Here is a 15932-nt window from a genome sequence, read left to right as displayed (position 1 = left end):
CTTCTCTCTCCTCCAGCTCCTGTCTGCCTCGGCCCTCCTGCCTCTCACATCCACCCTCCTGCTCTCTCCCTGCACAGTGTGGGGAGGGGCCCGGGGCCCTGCGCACTGCCCGCCCTCCCTGAGCCTGGGTGTCACTGGGGTTGGGATTAGAACCCAGCTTCCACATCACCTGGAGCCGCCAGCTGGAAGGGGCGGGGGAGCTGATGGCCAGCTCGGAGAAGAGAGGAGACGGCTTGGGGTGGGGTCTGTCCCCCGGAGCCCGCCCGAACCTGTCCCCAGCTCCCCTTCTCCAGGGAACCAGCCGTGACACCCCATTACTTACATGCCAGCAGCGTGAGGAAGCGCTGTTGGGGATTACTGGGCGCCCCACCCCGTGGCTTCCTGGTCCCCTTCCCTCAACCAGGAAATGGAATGGGCTGGGAGGAAGAGAGTTAAAAGCTGTGCCCGCCGCCAGTCCAGGGCAGAGGGACAGGCGGGCTGGCGGAGGGGAGGCATGCCAGGTGGCTGAGAAGCCAGGTGGACAGGGGAGCACTGACTGGCCGCAGGTGACAACACAGGCAGGTAGGCTGACAGAGATAACAGACACGGGCAGGCTGGACCGGTCAAGGCCACATGGAGCACCCAGCAGGCAGAGAGACAAGGTGAAGGGGGACAGCGGGAGGCGGGGAGAGAGGGGAAGGGGGCATTCCCTGTGTATGGAGCTGACCTTGGAAGGATGAGGGAGGAGGAAGAGGGGGGGGGAAGGGGGAAGGGAGAGAGGGGGGTAGGGAATGGGGAGAGAGAGAGAAGGAAGGAGGGGGAGAGAGGAAGGGATTGAGGGAGGGAGAGAGAGGGGTAGGGAGGGAGGACAAGGACAGAGCCATTTCTGAGAATCCACCACCCTTTCCCAGAACCTGGAGGTGGTCAGCCATGGGGCCCAGCATTCTTGTGCTCCTGTGTGTTATTGGTGAGTTCCCCAGGAGGAAGGCGAGTCCCTCCCTCCCTCAAGAGGGGACCCCCATCTCTCCTTCTCAGCTCTGGCCTCCATTCACCTCCAGCTCCCATCCCAGGGCCCTCTCACCCTGCCCGCATCTTTTCATCCATCTCCCCTTTATCTCTTCCTGCACACAGTCTCAGTTCTCTATCATCTATCTATCTATCTGTCTGTCTATGAATCATCTATCTATCTGTCTATCATCTATCATCTATCACATATCTATCATCTATCATCTGTCTATCATCTATCATCTGTTTATCTATGAATCATCTATCTGTCTATCATTTATCAATGAATCATCTATCTGTCTATCATCTATCTATCATCTGTCTAGCTAGCTACCATTAATCTACCTATCATCTACTTATCATCTATTTATCTATCACCTATCTATCTATCTATCATCTATGAATCATCTATCTATCATCTATCTATCTATCATCTATGAATCACCTGTCTATCATCTGTCTATCTACCTATCATCTATCTATCATCTATCAGCACCTCTGTTTCCCTCTTCCTCTCTGTATCCCTTGGGGGTAGCACTGTCTTTTGCTCTCCATCCTGAGATGTCTCCCTGTGCCTGGCTTGGTCTTCCTCTCGCCTCCTTCTCTCTCTGTGTGTCTCAGCATCTTCGTGTCTCTCCCTTCCTGTCTCTGACTCACAGCCTGTGCGGGTCTCTGACACCCTCTCTCTGGCCCATACCCCCGTCCTCAGGGCTCGGCCACGGGGCCTCGGAGAAGATTTATAACGGCACAGAGTGCAACCCTCACTCGCAGCCCTGGCAGGTGGGGCTGTTTGAAGGTGCCAACCTGCGCTGTGGGGGGGTCCTCATTGACCGGAGGTGGGTCCTCACGGCTGCCCACTGCAGCGGCAGGTAAGCCCCTCCCCCAGTCTGGCTCCCTCCTGGAGGGGGCCGAGGAGGGCGATGGGGAGGGAGTGTCAGGGAGAAAGGAGATGGTCCTGCAACCAAGGTACATGCCCCTGACTGGAATTGGAACCTGGGACACTCTATCCACTGAGCCAAACTGGTTTCGGCACATTTTTGATTCTTAGAAGTATATTTCCAGTAGGACATGATCTCACTCATCTAGGGGAAATGGTGAACAACATAGACTGATGAACAGGAACAGACCCAGAGACAAGAAGCCATGGGTCAGACTGTTGGACCTCAAAGGGAGGGTGGGGATAAAAGGGAGAGATCGACCAAAGGACTTGTGTGCACACATATGAGCCTAACCAGTGGTCAAGGGCAGTAGGGGGGAGGGGGCATGAATGGGGAGGGGTGGGGGATTGGAATGGGGGGGTTGAGGACAGATATGTGATACCTTAATCAATAAAGAAATTAAAAAAAAAAAAAAGAGCTGAAACCGGTTTGGCTCAGTGGATAGAGTGTCGGTCTGTGGACTAAAAGGTCCCAGGTTCGATTCCAGTCAAGGGCATGTATGTTGGTTGTGGGCATATCCCCAGTAGGGGGTGTGCAAGAGGCAGCTGATTGATGATTCTCTCTCATCGATGTTTCTAACTCTCTATCCCTCTCTCTTCCTCTCTGTAACAAATCAATAAAAAAAATATATATTTTTTTTTAAAAAGAGAGAGAATCAGAAGCGAACACAGATGCAGGAGCATGGGGTGGGGGACCGGGGTGATGGAGATAGAGACCAAGGGGGCTGAGAGCCAGCACCTTAGAGAACAAGGGTGAACGAATGAGGGACGGAGATGATGATGAGCCGGAGGCAGGAGAGCTGAGCCTATTGAGCCACCGTACGTGACCCCCCAGCAGGTACTGGGTGCGCCTGGGGGAGCACAGCCTCAGCCACCTGGACTGGACCGAGCAGATCCGGCGCAGCTACTTCTCCGTGACCCACCCCGGCTACAAGGGCGCGCAGAGGAGCCACGAGCACGACCTGCGGCTCCTGAGGCTGGGCACCCCCGCCCGCCTGACCCGCAGCGTCCAGCCCCTGGCCCTGCCCACCTCCTGCGCCGCCGCTGGCACCGAGTGCCACATCTCCGGCTGGGGCACCACCAACCGGCCGTGGAGTAAGCCGGCCCTGGGGTGGCTGCGGGGGGGGGTGGGTGGGGGGGGGAGTCAAAATGGGCAAAAGTCTGGGTGTCGGGTGAGAGGTCAGCAGTCACACCATCTCAGGGGGAAGGGTGGTTAAAGGGTCCAGCGGCAGGATGATAGTTTGGGGCTGGAGATCATGGTGGGTCAGGCCTTGAGTGTCTAAGTGGCTTAAGGGGTTGGATATGGAGTCAGAAGCCCTGGGTCAGGGAAGGTGTGGTTGGAGGTCAGAGGTCAGAGTGCTGTGCTGTCGGGGATCATCTGACTGGAGCAAAAGTCATATCCTATCTAATAAAAGAGTAATGTGCAGATTGACTGTCCACTCCAACACACAAGGTGGCTGCCCCCATGTGGACACAAGATGGCCACTACAAGATGGCCAGCAGGGGAGAGTAGTTGGGAGGGACTGGGCCTTCTAGGTAGGGCAGTTGGGGGCGATCAAGCCTGCAGTGGAGAGCAGCTGGGAGGAACCAGGCCTGTAGGGGAGGGCAGTTAGGGGTGACCAGGCCTGCAGGGGAGGATAGTTAGAAATGATCAGGCCTGCAGGGGAGGGCAGTTAGGGGTGACCAGGCTGGCAGGGGAGCAGTTAGGCATCAATCAGGCTGGCAGGGGAGTGGTTAGGGGGTGATCAGGCTGGCAGGCAGAAGCGGTTAGGGTTAATCAGGAAGGCAGGCAGGCGAGCAGTTGGGAGCCAGCAGTTCTGGATTGTGAGAGGGCCTAAATGGGCACTCGAACATCCCTCGAGGGGTCCCAGATTGGAGAGGGCGCAGGCTGGGCTGAGGGACACCCTCCCTTGCCCCCATGCATGAATCTTGTGCACTGGGCCTCCAGTATAAAAATAGGATCAGGGGTTGGTCAACGTCATTGAAGAGTTGAGGCCATAGGACCCACATGTTGCAGAAGCTGGCCACAGTCTCAGTATGGAGATTAGAGGTCATCGGTCTGGGACCAAAAGCCACAGTGTGTAGAGTGTGGAGGCAGGTCAGGGAGTCAGGGTTCAAATAACCTCGGACCAGAGGTCACCCTGGAGTAGAGACCAGTGACTTAGAGGAAGCAGAACTGAGGCTGAACTGTAAGGTGAAGACCGGGAATACAGGGTCAGGAGATAGAAGACATAAGGTCCAAGTTGGGAATCAAAAGATGATAATAAGCCTGAAGGTCGAAGGTCACACAGCACCTGAAATGAGAGGAGGCCAGGTCCAGATTCACGGTATCTGTGGTCAGAGGCACACAGAGGGTCTAGCGTTAGGACACTCGATGTTAGAGGTTAAAGGTCCCGGAACTCCAATAGGCTGGGGTCAAAGGTCATGATGGTGTCAAGTCATCCATCTGAAGCCTGGAGGTTGGAGGGTTCCAGGGGAGGTCACAGGGAGGGGATAGGGCGTGGTTGTGGACCGAGCTTCCTCGAGAGGAGGGACCAGCAGCATCCATTTTCCTCCCCCAGGCCCATTCCCAGACAAGCTGCAGTGCCTCAACATCTCCATCGTCTCCAGCACCATTTGCCGAGCCGTGTTCCCCGGGAGAATCACAGACAATATGGTGTGTGCGGGCGGCAATATGGGAAAGGATGCCTGCCAGGTAAGCAGTGCAGGGATGGGGAGCAGGGGGCGGAGGAGGGGGACATGGGGAGGGTGAGTCAGGGAAAGGGGGTAGGGGAGAGAGATGAGGTCAGGAAGAGGGGAGGCCCAGCAGGAGGGAGGGGGACAGAACAGGAGGAAGAGCCAGGGAACGGAGGACAGAGAGAGGGCGGGTGGGCAGAGAGAAGAGAGGGAAATGGGGGAGAGTGAAGGAGCAGCAGGATGTGGGGCGCTCAGGTAGGTAACCTACTCCCTCCCCAGTTCTGAGTCTTCCCCACACCTTCCTCCTTCTTCGGTTGATACTGGCTCAGGTGAGAGATTCCAGGATGGAGGCAGGAAAGGGGGTGATGGTGCTCTCAGCCTCACATTCTGCTTACCTTGTCCTCTTGGGTCCTCCAGAGAGGAGGCCTGCCCCACCCAACCAGCCAGGGCCCCAGCCTACTGCCCTTCAGAGAGCTCTTTATGGAGTCCCGCCCTCCTTTGCTGCGATTGGTTGTTGGTGCCCACACCCTCTTCCCTCATTGGTCAGGGCCCTTGCCATTGTTCTTAAGGGGACTCTCTACCCTTTGGGGAGTTCTCAGCCTCACATTCTGCTTACCTTGCCCTCTTGGGTCCTCCAGAGAGAAGGCCTGCCCCACCCCACTGGCCAAGGGCCCCAGCCTCCTGCCCTTCAGAGGACTGTTTATGGAGTCCCGCCCTCCTTTGCTCCGATTGGTTGTGGGTGCCCACACCCTCTTCCCTCATTTGTCAGGGCCCCTGCCATTGTTCTCTACCCTGCGTGGAGACCCGCCCACCTTCCCTGAGTCTGGGAACAGTGTGTTCTTCCCTGTTGTCAGTCCTGGCTCTTGTCCCTCCGGCACTGGGCCATGCTCTTTCTCTGGCCACCAGGTTTGGAAGCACTGTCCTCAAGACCCAGACATGGGCTGGGGAGAGGACAAATGCAACAGGATTGCTCCCCTGTTCAGGCCTTTGCTCCTTTCCCCCCCTTCTCCATCCAGGGTGACTCCGGCGGCCCCCTGGTGTGCGGAGGCGTCCTTCAGGGCCTGGTGTCCTGGGGGTCCGTGGGGCCCTGCGGCCAAGAAGGCATCCCGGGGGTCTACACCAACATCTGCAAATATGTGGACTGGATCCTGGGGGTCATCAAGGACAACTGAGGGCTCCCTCTACCTCCCCCCTCCCCCGCTCCTCGGCTTGGGGGGCCCCTCTGACCCCCCGGAGGGGCCAATTTCCCGCCCCCCCCCCCCTCCATCGTCAATCCCCAGCTCTCACTCTTCTTGGTCTGGGACATCTCCTCCCCAGAACTCCCACCTCCAGCCAGCCCCCTCCGAAGACCCTCGGTTCGGGGAGGAGGGAGTGTGGGACCCCTCGGAATAAATACGACTCGCCCAGGGGTGGTGTGTGTCTGTCTGTCTGACTGTCTGCCTGTAGGGAGGGCTCCTTCCTTCCTCTCCTCACTGGTGTAGCAATGGGGATCTCCAATGCGGAGGGTTTTCCCACAGGAATGGAGAAGAACAAGTTACTTATAACAATAAAAATAAGGGACCTTTTCGGACACCACAGGAACAGGAACCAAGCCCTTATAAGCTTTCCAAGGGCTCATACGCTTAAGGACCTGAAAAAAAAGGGAGGTGGGGAGGGACTTACTGGTTGCAAAATAGCAAACCACAACTGTGAAATCAAAATCCGTGACCACTGAATTAAACGCCCATAAAATGTAATATCCTCCCCAACCAGCCAATGGCAACTTGCTTCTGCTGGAGTCGAGCACACGTTCTATTATTTTTTAAAATATATATTTTATTGATTTTTTTTTTTTAACAGAGAGGAAGGGAGAGGGATAGAGAGTTAGAAACCTCAATGATGAGAGAGAAACATCGATCAGCTGCCTCCCGCAACCAAGGCACATGCCTTTGACCGGCATCGAACCTGAGACCCTTCAGCCCCGCAGGCCAAGGCTCTATCCACCGAGCCACACCGGCGAGGGCCACACGTTCTATTATTTAACGACTGCACGTGGCATGTGGGTTTGTTTTAGAGGGCGGGGTGCAGGCAGCCCTGGAAGGCCAGGGGACCCAGCCTATGTCTTTGAATGTGTCCTGCCCAGCCCCTTGGGGTCTGTCCTCAAGGCCTTTCCGGGAGGTGCAGGGAGAACTTGTCTGGAAGAGGAATTTGAGGTGTGATCCTGACAGCCGTGGGAACACGGGCTGAGAGAGAACCTTCTGTCCTTGGCTCTCTCGAACTCCTCATCCCAACCCCCCCAAGGCAGGGCCGTCCTGTCCCCCACTCCACACACACACACACACACACACACACACACACACCCCTCCGGGTCACAGATGAAGAAACTGAGCCTCGCCGGGGTGGAGTCCCCGGTCCCACGTCAGCACGCTAAGCCAGAGGCAGAGCCGCGGTCCGGGGCCAGGGCTGGCTGCTGGCAGCACCCAGGCCTACCTGGCAATCCTGCTCCGCATCTGGTTAGAGGAGCGGGGAGGGCACGACAGGAAGCAGATCGGCCCGATAAACACAAGCCCGGAGACGTCGGGGATTGTCTCTCGACTCTGCTCACCCGGAAACCGAGGTGGCTGGGGTCTGGGAAGGCGTCGGACCCAGGTCACACAGCCAGTAAGTGCCACAGCTGGATGCCGAGGCCCCTGGGGCTAGGGGGTTCCCCATGGACTCAGACTCGGTGGCATGGAGAGAAGGGGGTGGGATGGGCACAGAGGGAAGGGGGAGGGGGCACAGAGGAGCCCTCATTTTCCCATTCTCGGGCCTTGACTCCCACAGGCCCCGACCTGCCTCCCCCACCCTCCTGTCCTGCCCCTGCGCCTGGCAACAGCCCCGCCTCTGGGACGCCCCAGTTCCCCCTTGCCTGGGAATGGAGAAAGGGAGGGGCCCAAAGGAGGCCAGGGGCCCATGGGGGCTCGAGCTGCGGGGAGGGAGGGGCGGGCCCAGGAGGAGATGAGGCAGAAGAGGGTTAGGAGGCAGAGGGAGGGGAAGGGAAAGACGGACAGTGGGAGGGAGGGAGGAGGCAGCCAGAGACAGGCTCCAAGGACATAGCCTGGGAGATGCAAACAGGGACTGAGGGAGACAGAAAGCCATAGACACCGGAGAGACGACAGAATTACAGAGAGGCGGCCGGCGACGGGGGAGGGGAGAGAGACTCGGAGCCACAGGACAGGAGGCAGGCGGGAGGCAGGTGGGCAGGTGGATGGACTGGCTGGCCGGAGGAACCCTGAGCAGCCAGCAGAGAGAAGAGGGGCTTAGGAGGTGACAGAGGCAGGCAGGCGGGCGGCATTGTCGTCCAGGCCCTGCGCCTCGTCTGGGTAGGGCCCCCCCCTGACATACACCCCGCCCCCAAGGCAGTAAGGCAGGGCTGGGAGGCCCAGTCATCCGGGCCACCCCCTACGGCTGCCAGCCTGCCCCAGCCTGTCACAGCTGCCACCACCACCACCACCGCCACCACCGCCACCGCGGGTCCCCGGAGCCCCAGCTCCAGAGCCTGTGAGTCTGGGAGGGGAAAGAAGGCCCGGCATCCAGGTGGTACCAGGCAGACAGGGAGCACCAGGCCTCCTGGTTTGGCCACTGTTTCTCCCTCTGCTCTGTCCTAGGCTTGGGGACCGGGCAGGGGGAGGCGGGGAGGAGGGCCTCTATGTTTCTCTCTCTGCCTCTCCCACCGGCCGCCACCGCCAACCTCCTCCGTGACTTCTGGCCTCTGTCCCAGCCTCTGTCCCTGAGTCCGGCCCTCCACCTCTGCCCCCGTTGGCCAGGGCAGCTGAGGACATGGGCTCTTCCTGGGACCAGCCCCTCCCAGCTCCGTCCAGGGCCCTTCCAAGAGTCTAGGGTGCAGCAGGGCAGGGTCCCCAAACATCATCTCTGGCCAAGGACCCCCACCCTGCACCCCCAGGAAAGCCTGTGAAGGGTTCATGTCCCCCTGAGGGTGGTTCCTGAATGGTACCAGGTCCCTTTTCCCTCCTGCCCCAAGCTGTTGGGGCCCGGCCAGCTCTCCGGTGGGCAGGGAGAAGGAGGGTGGGGTGCAGAGGACCCAGAAGGCCAGAGGACCCAGCCTATGTCTTCAAATCCTACAAAGGGAACCTTGGGGGGTTCAGAGGTCAAGGTGAAACCAGGCAAAGCCTCCTGGGGCCGCCAGCAGCTGCTATCTGAGATCTGGCCCCTCCAAGGCCACCTCCAGAGATTCATGACAAGGCCGGGGTGCTGTGAGGGACAGACCGAGGGGATCCTTCTCGCCCTGCTGTTTCTCCCCTGGGGGCTGTCAGGGCAGGCGAGGGAGAGGGGGACGGGCAGGAACCAGCCCGCAGTCCCTCCATGGGCTCCCTCCTTGCTTCCAGAAGTACCTGGGGCCTGCCGTCCTCTCCCCCCCTTGCCAGGCCATGACGATTCTGCCATTACTCCTGCTTGCTCTGGTGACAGGTACGGTGGGCGATGGGGAAGGGCAAGGGACCTCTCCTACTCCAACCTCCAGGGGTCCCCCACCCCCAACCCTCTCCCTGTCTAGAATAACCCAGAGGGCATCCGCATGGGTCTATGAGCCAGAATGAGACCTTGGTCACCCCCTTTATTTAATTTTTAAAATATATTTTATTGATTTTATTTTTTACAGAGAGGAAGAGAGAGGGATAGAGAGTTAGAAACTCTATCCGATGAGAGAGAAACATCCATCAGCTGTCTCCTGCACACCCCCTACTGGGGATGTGCCCGCAATACATGCCCTTGACTGGGAATCGAACCAGGGACCCTTCAGTCCACAGGCCGGCGCTCTATAACACTGAGCCAAACCGGTTTCGGCTGTCACTCCCTTTATGTGCTAGAATGGGGAGAGGTCCAGGAGGGCCCCAGGGGTGGGGCCAGGGCCTCCGGGCTGGAGTGGGAGGCAAAGAGCTTAGGACAGTGGCTATTGGCCAACTGCCATGTCAATCATCCAAGGCCCGGCCTGTCCAAACAGTGCATCTCAGCGGGACACCAGGTGGGGTGGAGGGGGCCCAGACACCGCCCCCCATCCCGCTGTCCTGGGAGTCCTCTCATGCCTGAGCCCCCTCTTTTGCCCCCACCCCCTCCAGGGCATGTAGGGGGAGAGACGAGGATCATCAAGGGGTACGAGTGTCCTCCTCATTCCCAGCCCTGGCAGGTGGTTCTGTACCAGAAGACCCGCATGCTCTGCGGGGCAACCCTCGTCGCCCCCAAATGGCTCCTGACAGCGGCTCACTGCCTCAAGCCGTGGGTGCGGGGGCTGGGGCGGGGCCGGGAGGGGGCTGGAGAGGGGCTTGGTGGAGGCGGGGAGCATGTGCATGGGGTGAGAAAGGTTGGGGGGAGATGGGTACAGAGGCCTTGGTGATGGGGAGCCCCTGGGGATTGGGGCAGGAAGAATGGCCGGCATTGGAACTGGGATGGGGTTGGGGATGGGGCCGGTGCTGGGTGCTGGGTGGGGATGTACTTTGGAAGGGGGCTCCGACGGGACCCAGGGGTAAGGTGACCAGATGTGCTGCTTTTGGCGGGACAGTCCCGATTCTTAACAATTTGTCCCGCGTCCCGCAAAGTTTAAAAAAAAAAAATCCCGATTTTTTGGAAAGAATGCACGACAAGCTAGGGAATGGCGGAAGAACGGGAAGGGAATATACGGTTTTCGGCGGCCATGTGGCTATTTAGCCAGGACAGGAGTTGTTATGTTATTTTTGTTAATTTTTTAAAAAAATATATTTTATTGATTTTGTACAGAGAGGAGGGAGATAGAAACATCGATGAGAGAGAGTCATTGATCAGCTGCCTCTTGCACACCCCCTACTGGGGATGTGCCCGCAACCAAGGTACATGCCCTTGACCGGAATCGAATCCGGGACCTTTCAGTCCGCAGGCCGACGCTCTATCCATTGAGCCAAACCGGTTTCGGCTATTTTTGTTAATTTTATAATGTTAAACTTTAATCTTGACAAGTAACTGTTGAGGACTGACTACCGAGAACTGCTTATCAAAGTTCGCCTTGTTGACCAGTTGTTAGAATTCACTCAAATGAGAAATATGCCAAAGGATAAAATAACACTATACACAATGTTTTTTATTTATTATATTTATAAATTGTACTTATGTTGAATTTTTAAAAAATATATATATTACAATACCATTTTTGCATTCTATGAAAATTTTTGTTGCTCCATAGAGACCAAGTTTTTCATCAAGAATTCTCCCCTTCCCCCCCTCCCCAATCAATGGTGTCCCGCTTTACCAATGTTAAAATCTGGGCACCTTACCCAAGGGTGAGGTTGGAAGTGAAGGTGTGGTCCTTCACTCCCCTCTGTCTCTCCCCCTGCAATCCCCCGCCCCCCTGCTCCCCCCGGCCAAACCCCATGCCTCTGGCCCCACCTCCCATCTCTCCTCCTCCTCCCACCTCTGACTGCCCCCTCTCCCCCCTCAGCCAGTACATAGTGCACCTGGGGATGCACAGCCTGCAGCGGCATGACGGCTGGGAGCAGACCCGGAGGGCCACCGAGTCCTTCCCGCACCCCGACTTCAACAACAGCGTCCCCAACAAGGACCACCGCAATGACATCATGCTGGTGAAGATGGCGTCCCCGGCCGTCATCACCTGGGCCGTGCGGCCCCTCCGGCTGTCCTCCCGCTGCGTGGCCGCGGGCACCCGCTGCCTCATCTCCGGCTGGGGCACCACCTCCAGCCCCCAGTGTAGGAGCTCCACGGGGCTGGGGGGAGGGGCGGGGGGCGTGGGGGTGCAGGGGGGAGGGGTCACCACTGAGGAAGGTGGGGGAGAGACCAGAAGAGTCTTAGTGATCAAAGAGGGCCCTACCTTTTGGGGTGGGGTTCACAGAGGGGGTTGGGGATGAGGGAGGAGGGGGTTGGGGATGAGGCTGGAATTATGGGTGAGAACAAAGATGGGGCTTAGGGTGAAACATGGAGTTGGGGCCCGCATGGGTCCTAGTGATCCAAGAGGGGGCTACCTTTAGGTGGGATCAGGTGGGATCAGGTGGAAGGAGGCGTGGGAAGTCAGGGCCTAGGAATGGGCTGGAGACAGGTGTTTGGGGCCTTCGACTCAGACAGAGGTGCAGTCCCAGGCCCACACTTGCTGTTTGCCCTAGGACCGTAGGCAAGCGGCCTCACCTCTGTCAACCTTGGTTTTCTCTATAAGATGAGAAACCGCCAAAACCAGTTTGGCTCAGTGGATAGAGCGTCAGGCCTGCGGACTGAAAGGTTCCAGGTTCGATTCTGATCAAGGGTTATGTAGCGTGGTTGAGAGCACATCTCCAGTAGGGGGCGTGCAGGAGGCAGCTGAGCGATGATTCTCTCTCATTGATGTTTCTAACCCTCTATCCTTCTCTCTTTCTCTCTGTAAAAAGTCGATGAAATATATTTAAAAAAATAATAATAATAAAATAAAATGAGAACCCACTCACACCCACTCACCCACCAGAGGTCCTGTGTCTAGAGCAGCGAGGACATGACTGCGGGCTGTCAGAGAGCACAGGGACAGGGCATGGAGCCAGGCGGCTCTCGTGTTCCACACCCCTCCCTGCCGTTTCCACAGTGCACCTGCCCCACAGCTTGCGATGTGCCAACATCACCATCATCGACCACAGGGAGTGTGAGAACGCCTACCCGGGCAACATCACGGACACCATGGTGTGCGCCAGCGTGCGGGAGGAAGGCAAGGACTCATGCCAGGTCAGAGGGCAGGGCCTGGGTCTCCGGCCTCCGCCGTGTCTTCATGGGCACCCGCCACCCCCACCTCTCCCCTAACGGCACCCCCTGCACCTTCCCCTCTCCCAGTCCCATCCTAGCTTTACCCTCACCCTCTGCTCATGCCCTCTGTAGCCCCAAATCCATCTCCCTATGCTCATCCCAACCATCCCGAAATCCATTTTCTTTTTTTTTTTTTAAATATATATTTTATTAATTTTTTTACAGAGAGGAAGAGAGAGGGATAGAGAGTTAGAAGCATCGATGAGAGAGAGAGACATTGATCAGCTGCCTCCTGCACACCCCCTACTGGGGATGTGCCCGCAACCAAGGTATATGCCCTTGACCGGAATCGAACCTGGGACCTTTCAGTCTGCAGGCCGATGCTATATCCACTGAGCCAAACCAGTTTTTGGGTTTTCTTTTTCTTTAAATATGCTTTTTTAAAATATATATATATATATATTTTTTTTTTTTTTTTTTTTTTTTTTTTTTTTACGGAGAGGGATGGAGTTAGAAACATCGATCAGCTGCCTCCTGCACACCTTCTGCTGGGGATGTGCCCTCAACCAAAGTACATGCCCTTGACCGGAATCGAACCTGGGACCCTTGAGTCCGCAGGCGGATGCTCTATCCATTGAGCTAAACTGGTTAGGTTTAAGTATGCTTTTATTTCTTTAAGTATGCTTTTATTGATTTCAGAGAGGAAGGAAGGGAGAAAGAGAGAGGGAGAGAAATATCAGTGATGAGAGAGAACCATGGATGGGCTGCCTCCTGCACACCCCACACCGGGCATCGAGCCCACCACCTGGGAATAGAACCGTGACCTCCTGGTTCGTCGATGGATGCTCAACCACTGAGCCATGCCAGTCGGACCCCAACTCCATTTTCTACCCCCAACCCCATCTTTGCTCTCACCCATAACTCCACCCTCATCCCCAACCCCTTCCTCCATGATCTTTATTTGACCGTCTATTTGGATGCTGGATATAGTGATCTTGGTCTCAAATCCTTGCTTTCCATTACCTTGAGTACTTCATGCCATTCCCTTCTGGCCTGTAGAGTTTCTGATGAGAAATCATGTGCCAGCCTTATGGGAACTCCTTTGTAGGTAACAGTTTTCTTTTCTCTTGCTGCCTTTAAGATTCTCTCTTTGCGCCGAAGCCAGTTTGGCTCAGTGGGTAGAGCATTGGTCTGCGAACTGAAAGGTCCCAGATTCGATTCCGGTCAAGGGCATGTACATTGGTTTCTGGCACATCCCCGGTAGGGGGTGTGCAAGAGGCAGCTGGCCAATGTTTTTCTCTCATCGACATTTCTAGCTCTCTATCTCTCTCTCTTCCTCTCTGTTAAAAATCAATAAAATATATATTTTTTTAAAAAAGATTCTCTCTAATTGTTGGGATTTTAATTATGATGTGTCTTGGCTTGGGTCTGTTTGGGTTCTTCTTGCTTGGGGTTCTCTGTGCCTGCTGAACTTGTGTGACTTTTTCTTTTACCAGGTTAGGGAAGTTTTCTACCTTAATTTCTTTAAACACCTTCTTTATTCATTTCTCCCTTTCTTGCCTCTTCTGGCACATCTACTATTCTAATATTGTTACATTTCACAGTCTCCAACACGCGAACCCCACCCCATCCCCCCACCTCTCCCTGATCCCGCACCCAGCACCTTCCCCTCCCCCGAGGCCCCTCATTCCCGCTGACGGGTTTTCTCTCTCCCGGTCCCCAGGGTGACTCCGGAGGCCCCATGGTCTGCAATGGGTCTCTCCAAGGCATCATCTCGTGGGGCCAGGACCCATGTGCCGTCAGCAGGAAGCCCGGCGTCTACACCAAGGTCTGCAAATACGTGGACTGGATTCACGAGACGATGAAGAACAACTAGCTGGCACCAGCTCGCCAGCCTCACCCCCCACATCCCTTCCGTGTGTGTGTGTGCGTGGTGATGTGCCGCCTGTTCCTTCTGCTCCTCACGAAGCCTGGGTCTGGGTCCGGACCCCTTCCCTCGTCCTCCGGGCTTCCTCGGCCGGATCGATGCCGACGCACAATAAGCAGCTTGTCCGAGCGAACGAGACCGGAATTCATGAATGTGGGACTCTGGGAGTGATGACGGGGTAGCTGTTTGGTTCATGGTTGTATGTATCCCCCCCCCCCTCATCCCAAAGACAGTTCCTGGCACACGATTTCAATAAAGATCTAGGACATGGATGGCTCTCCTGAGTGCTTAACTGGGTGCCAGACCCCGGTCCAAGGGCTTTTACATGTACAAATGAACATAACCCTGCACCAACGCCTAAGGGGGTCTAGCTATTATTATTATTATTATTATTATTATTATTACTACTACTACTACTACTACTACTACTACTAGAGGCCCGGTGCATGAAATTCATGCATGGGAGGGGGTCCCTCAGCCCAGCCTTCACCCTCTCGCAATCGGACATCCCTCTTGCAATCCAGGACTGCTGGCTCCTGCTTGCCTGCCTGTCTGCCTGCCTGCCTGATCACCCCTAACCGCCTCTGCCTCGGCCCACCGCTGCTGTGGCTTCGTCTGGAAGGCCATCCAGAATGACGTCTGAAGGGTCGTTTGGCTGTCAGTTCTAATTAGCACATCACACTTTTATTATTATAGATTATTACACCTATTTTGCAGATGAGGAGACTGAGGCACAGTGAAATGAAGTCACTGGCTCATGGTCACACGGCCAGTAAGTAGAAAAGCCGGGAGTCTGAAACCGGGGTGATTTCCTCATGGAGCCCTACTGCCTCTGTCTCCTTAGCTGTCACACCACGCTTACGCCTCGGACCCCAGCACCTGAGGCGGGTCTGTGTACCCACAGTGAACACTGGGCAAAAGGGAGCTCTAGTTGCTTCGTTTCCAACCTCCGTAAGAGGTCGCAAGCCAATACGTTAGCCCTGTGGTCGGCAAACCGGCTCTTTGGCCCCTTGAGTGTGGCTCTTCCACAAAACACCACGGCCTGGGCGGTCTATGCTGATGAAGCGGCGTTAGAAGAAGTTTACGTTTTAAAAAATTGGCTCTCCAAAGGAATTCCAGTCGTTGCACTGTGGATATGTGGCTCTGTGGACTCATGAGTTTGCAGACCACTGCGTTGGCCACTAACCACATGCGGCTTTAAAAAAATAAGTTTTCTTTTTTAATATATTTTATCGATTTTTTTTTACAGAGAGGAAGAGAGAGGGATAGAGAGTTAGAAACATCGATAATAGAGAAACATGGATAAGCTGCCTCTTGCACAACCCCTACCGGGGATGTGCCCGCAACCAAGGTACATGCCCTTGACTGGAATCGAACCCGGGACCTTTCAGTCCGCAGGCTGTCGCTCTATCCACTGAGCCAAACCAGTTTCGTTTTCGTGGATTTTTAGAGAGTTGGGAAGCGAGGGAGCTGGAAACATCCTTGAGAAAGAGAGAGAGAGAGAGAGACACTGATCGGGTGCCCCCTACAGGGCCCCATATGGGGATGGGGATGGAGCCTGCAGCCTGGGCATGTGTCCTGACTGGGAATCGAACCAGCGACCACTGAGCCACGCCGGCCGGGTGTGACTCTACATGAAAATCACATGAAACCAGAAATGCCATTCTTCCGTCCCACGGGACACGCCGG

General features: G+C 56.1%; 1 protein-coding gene across 1 annotated transcript; it reads left to right on the top strand.

Annotated features, from left to right (window-relative positions):
• Positions 1–491: 491 nt before the first annotated feature.
• LOC311633897 (transmembrane protease serine 9-like) lies at positions 492–14192 on the top strand (the record flags this gene model as incomplete). Its single annotated transcript, XM_084906903.1, has 13 exons — positions 492–641; positions 891–946; positions 1694–1853; positions 2757–3016; positions 4483–4616; positions 5614–5751; positions 5915–5970; positions 6982–7237; positions 8962–9043; positions 9691–9847; positions 11040–11305; positions 12162–12298; positions 14040–14192. The coding sequence occupies exons 1-13, from the start codon at positions 613–615 to the stop codon at positions 14190–14192; spliced, it is 1884 nt and encodes a 627-aa protein (XP_084763029.1). The 5' UTR covers positions 492–612.
• Positions 14193–15932: the final 1740 nt, after the last annotated feature.

The sequence above is a fragment of the Pipistrellus hanaki genome (genome assembly GCF_964339955.1).
Source record: "Pipistrellus hanaki genome assembly, chromosome: 15".
NCBI lineage: Eukaryota > Metazoa > Chordata > Mammalia > Chiroptera > Vespertilionidae > Pipistrellus > Pipistrellus hanaki.
Note: the sequence above shows the minus strand (reverse complement) of the source record. Positions and strands in the feature narration are given on the sequence as shown.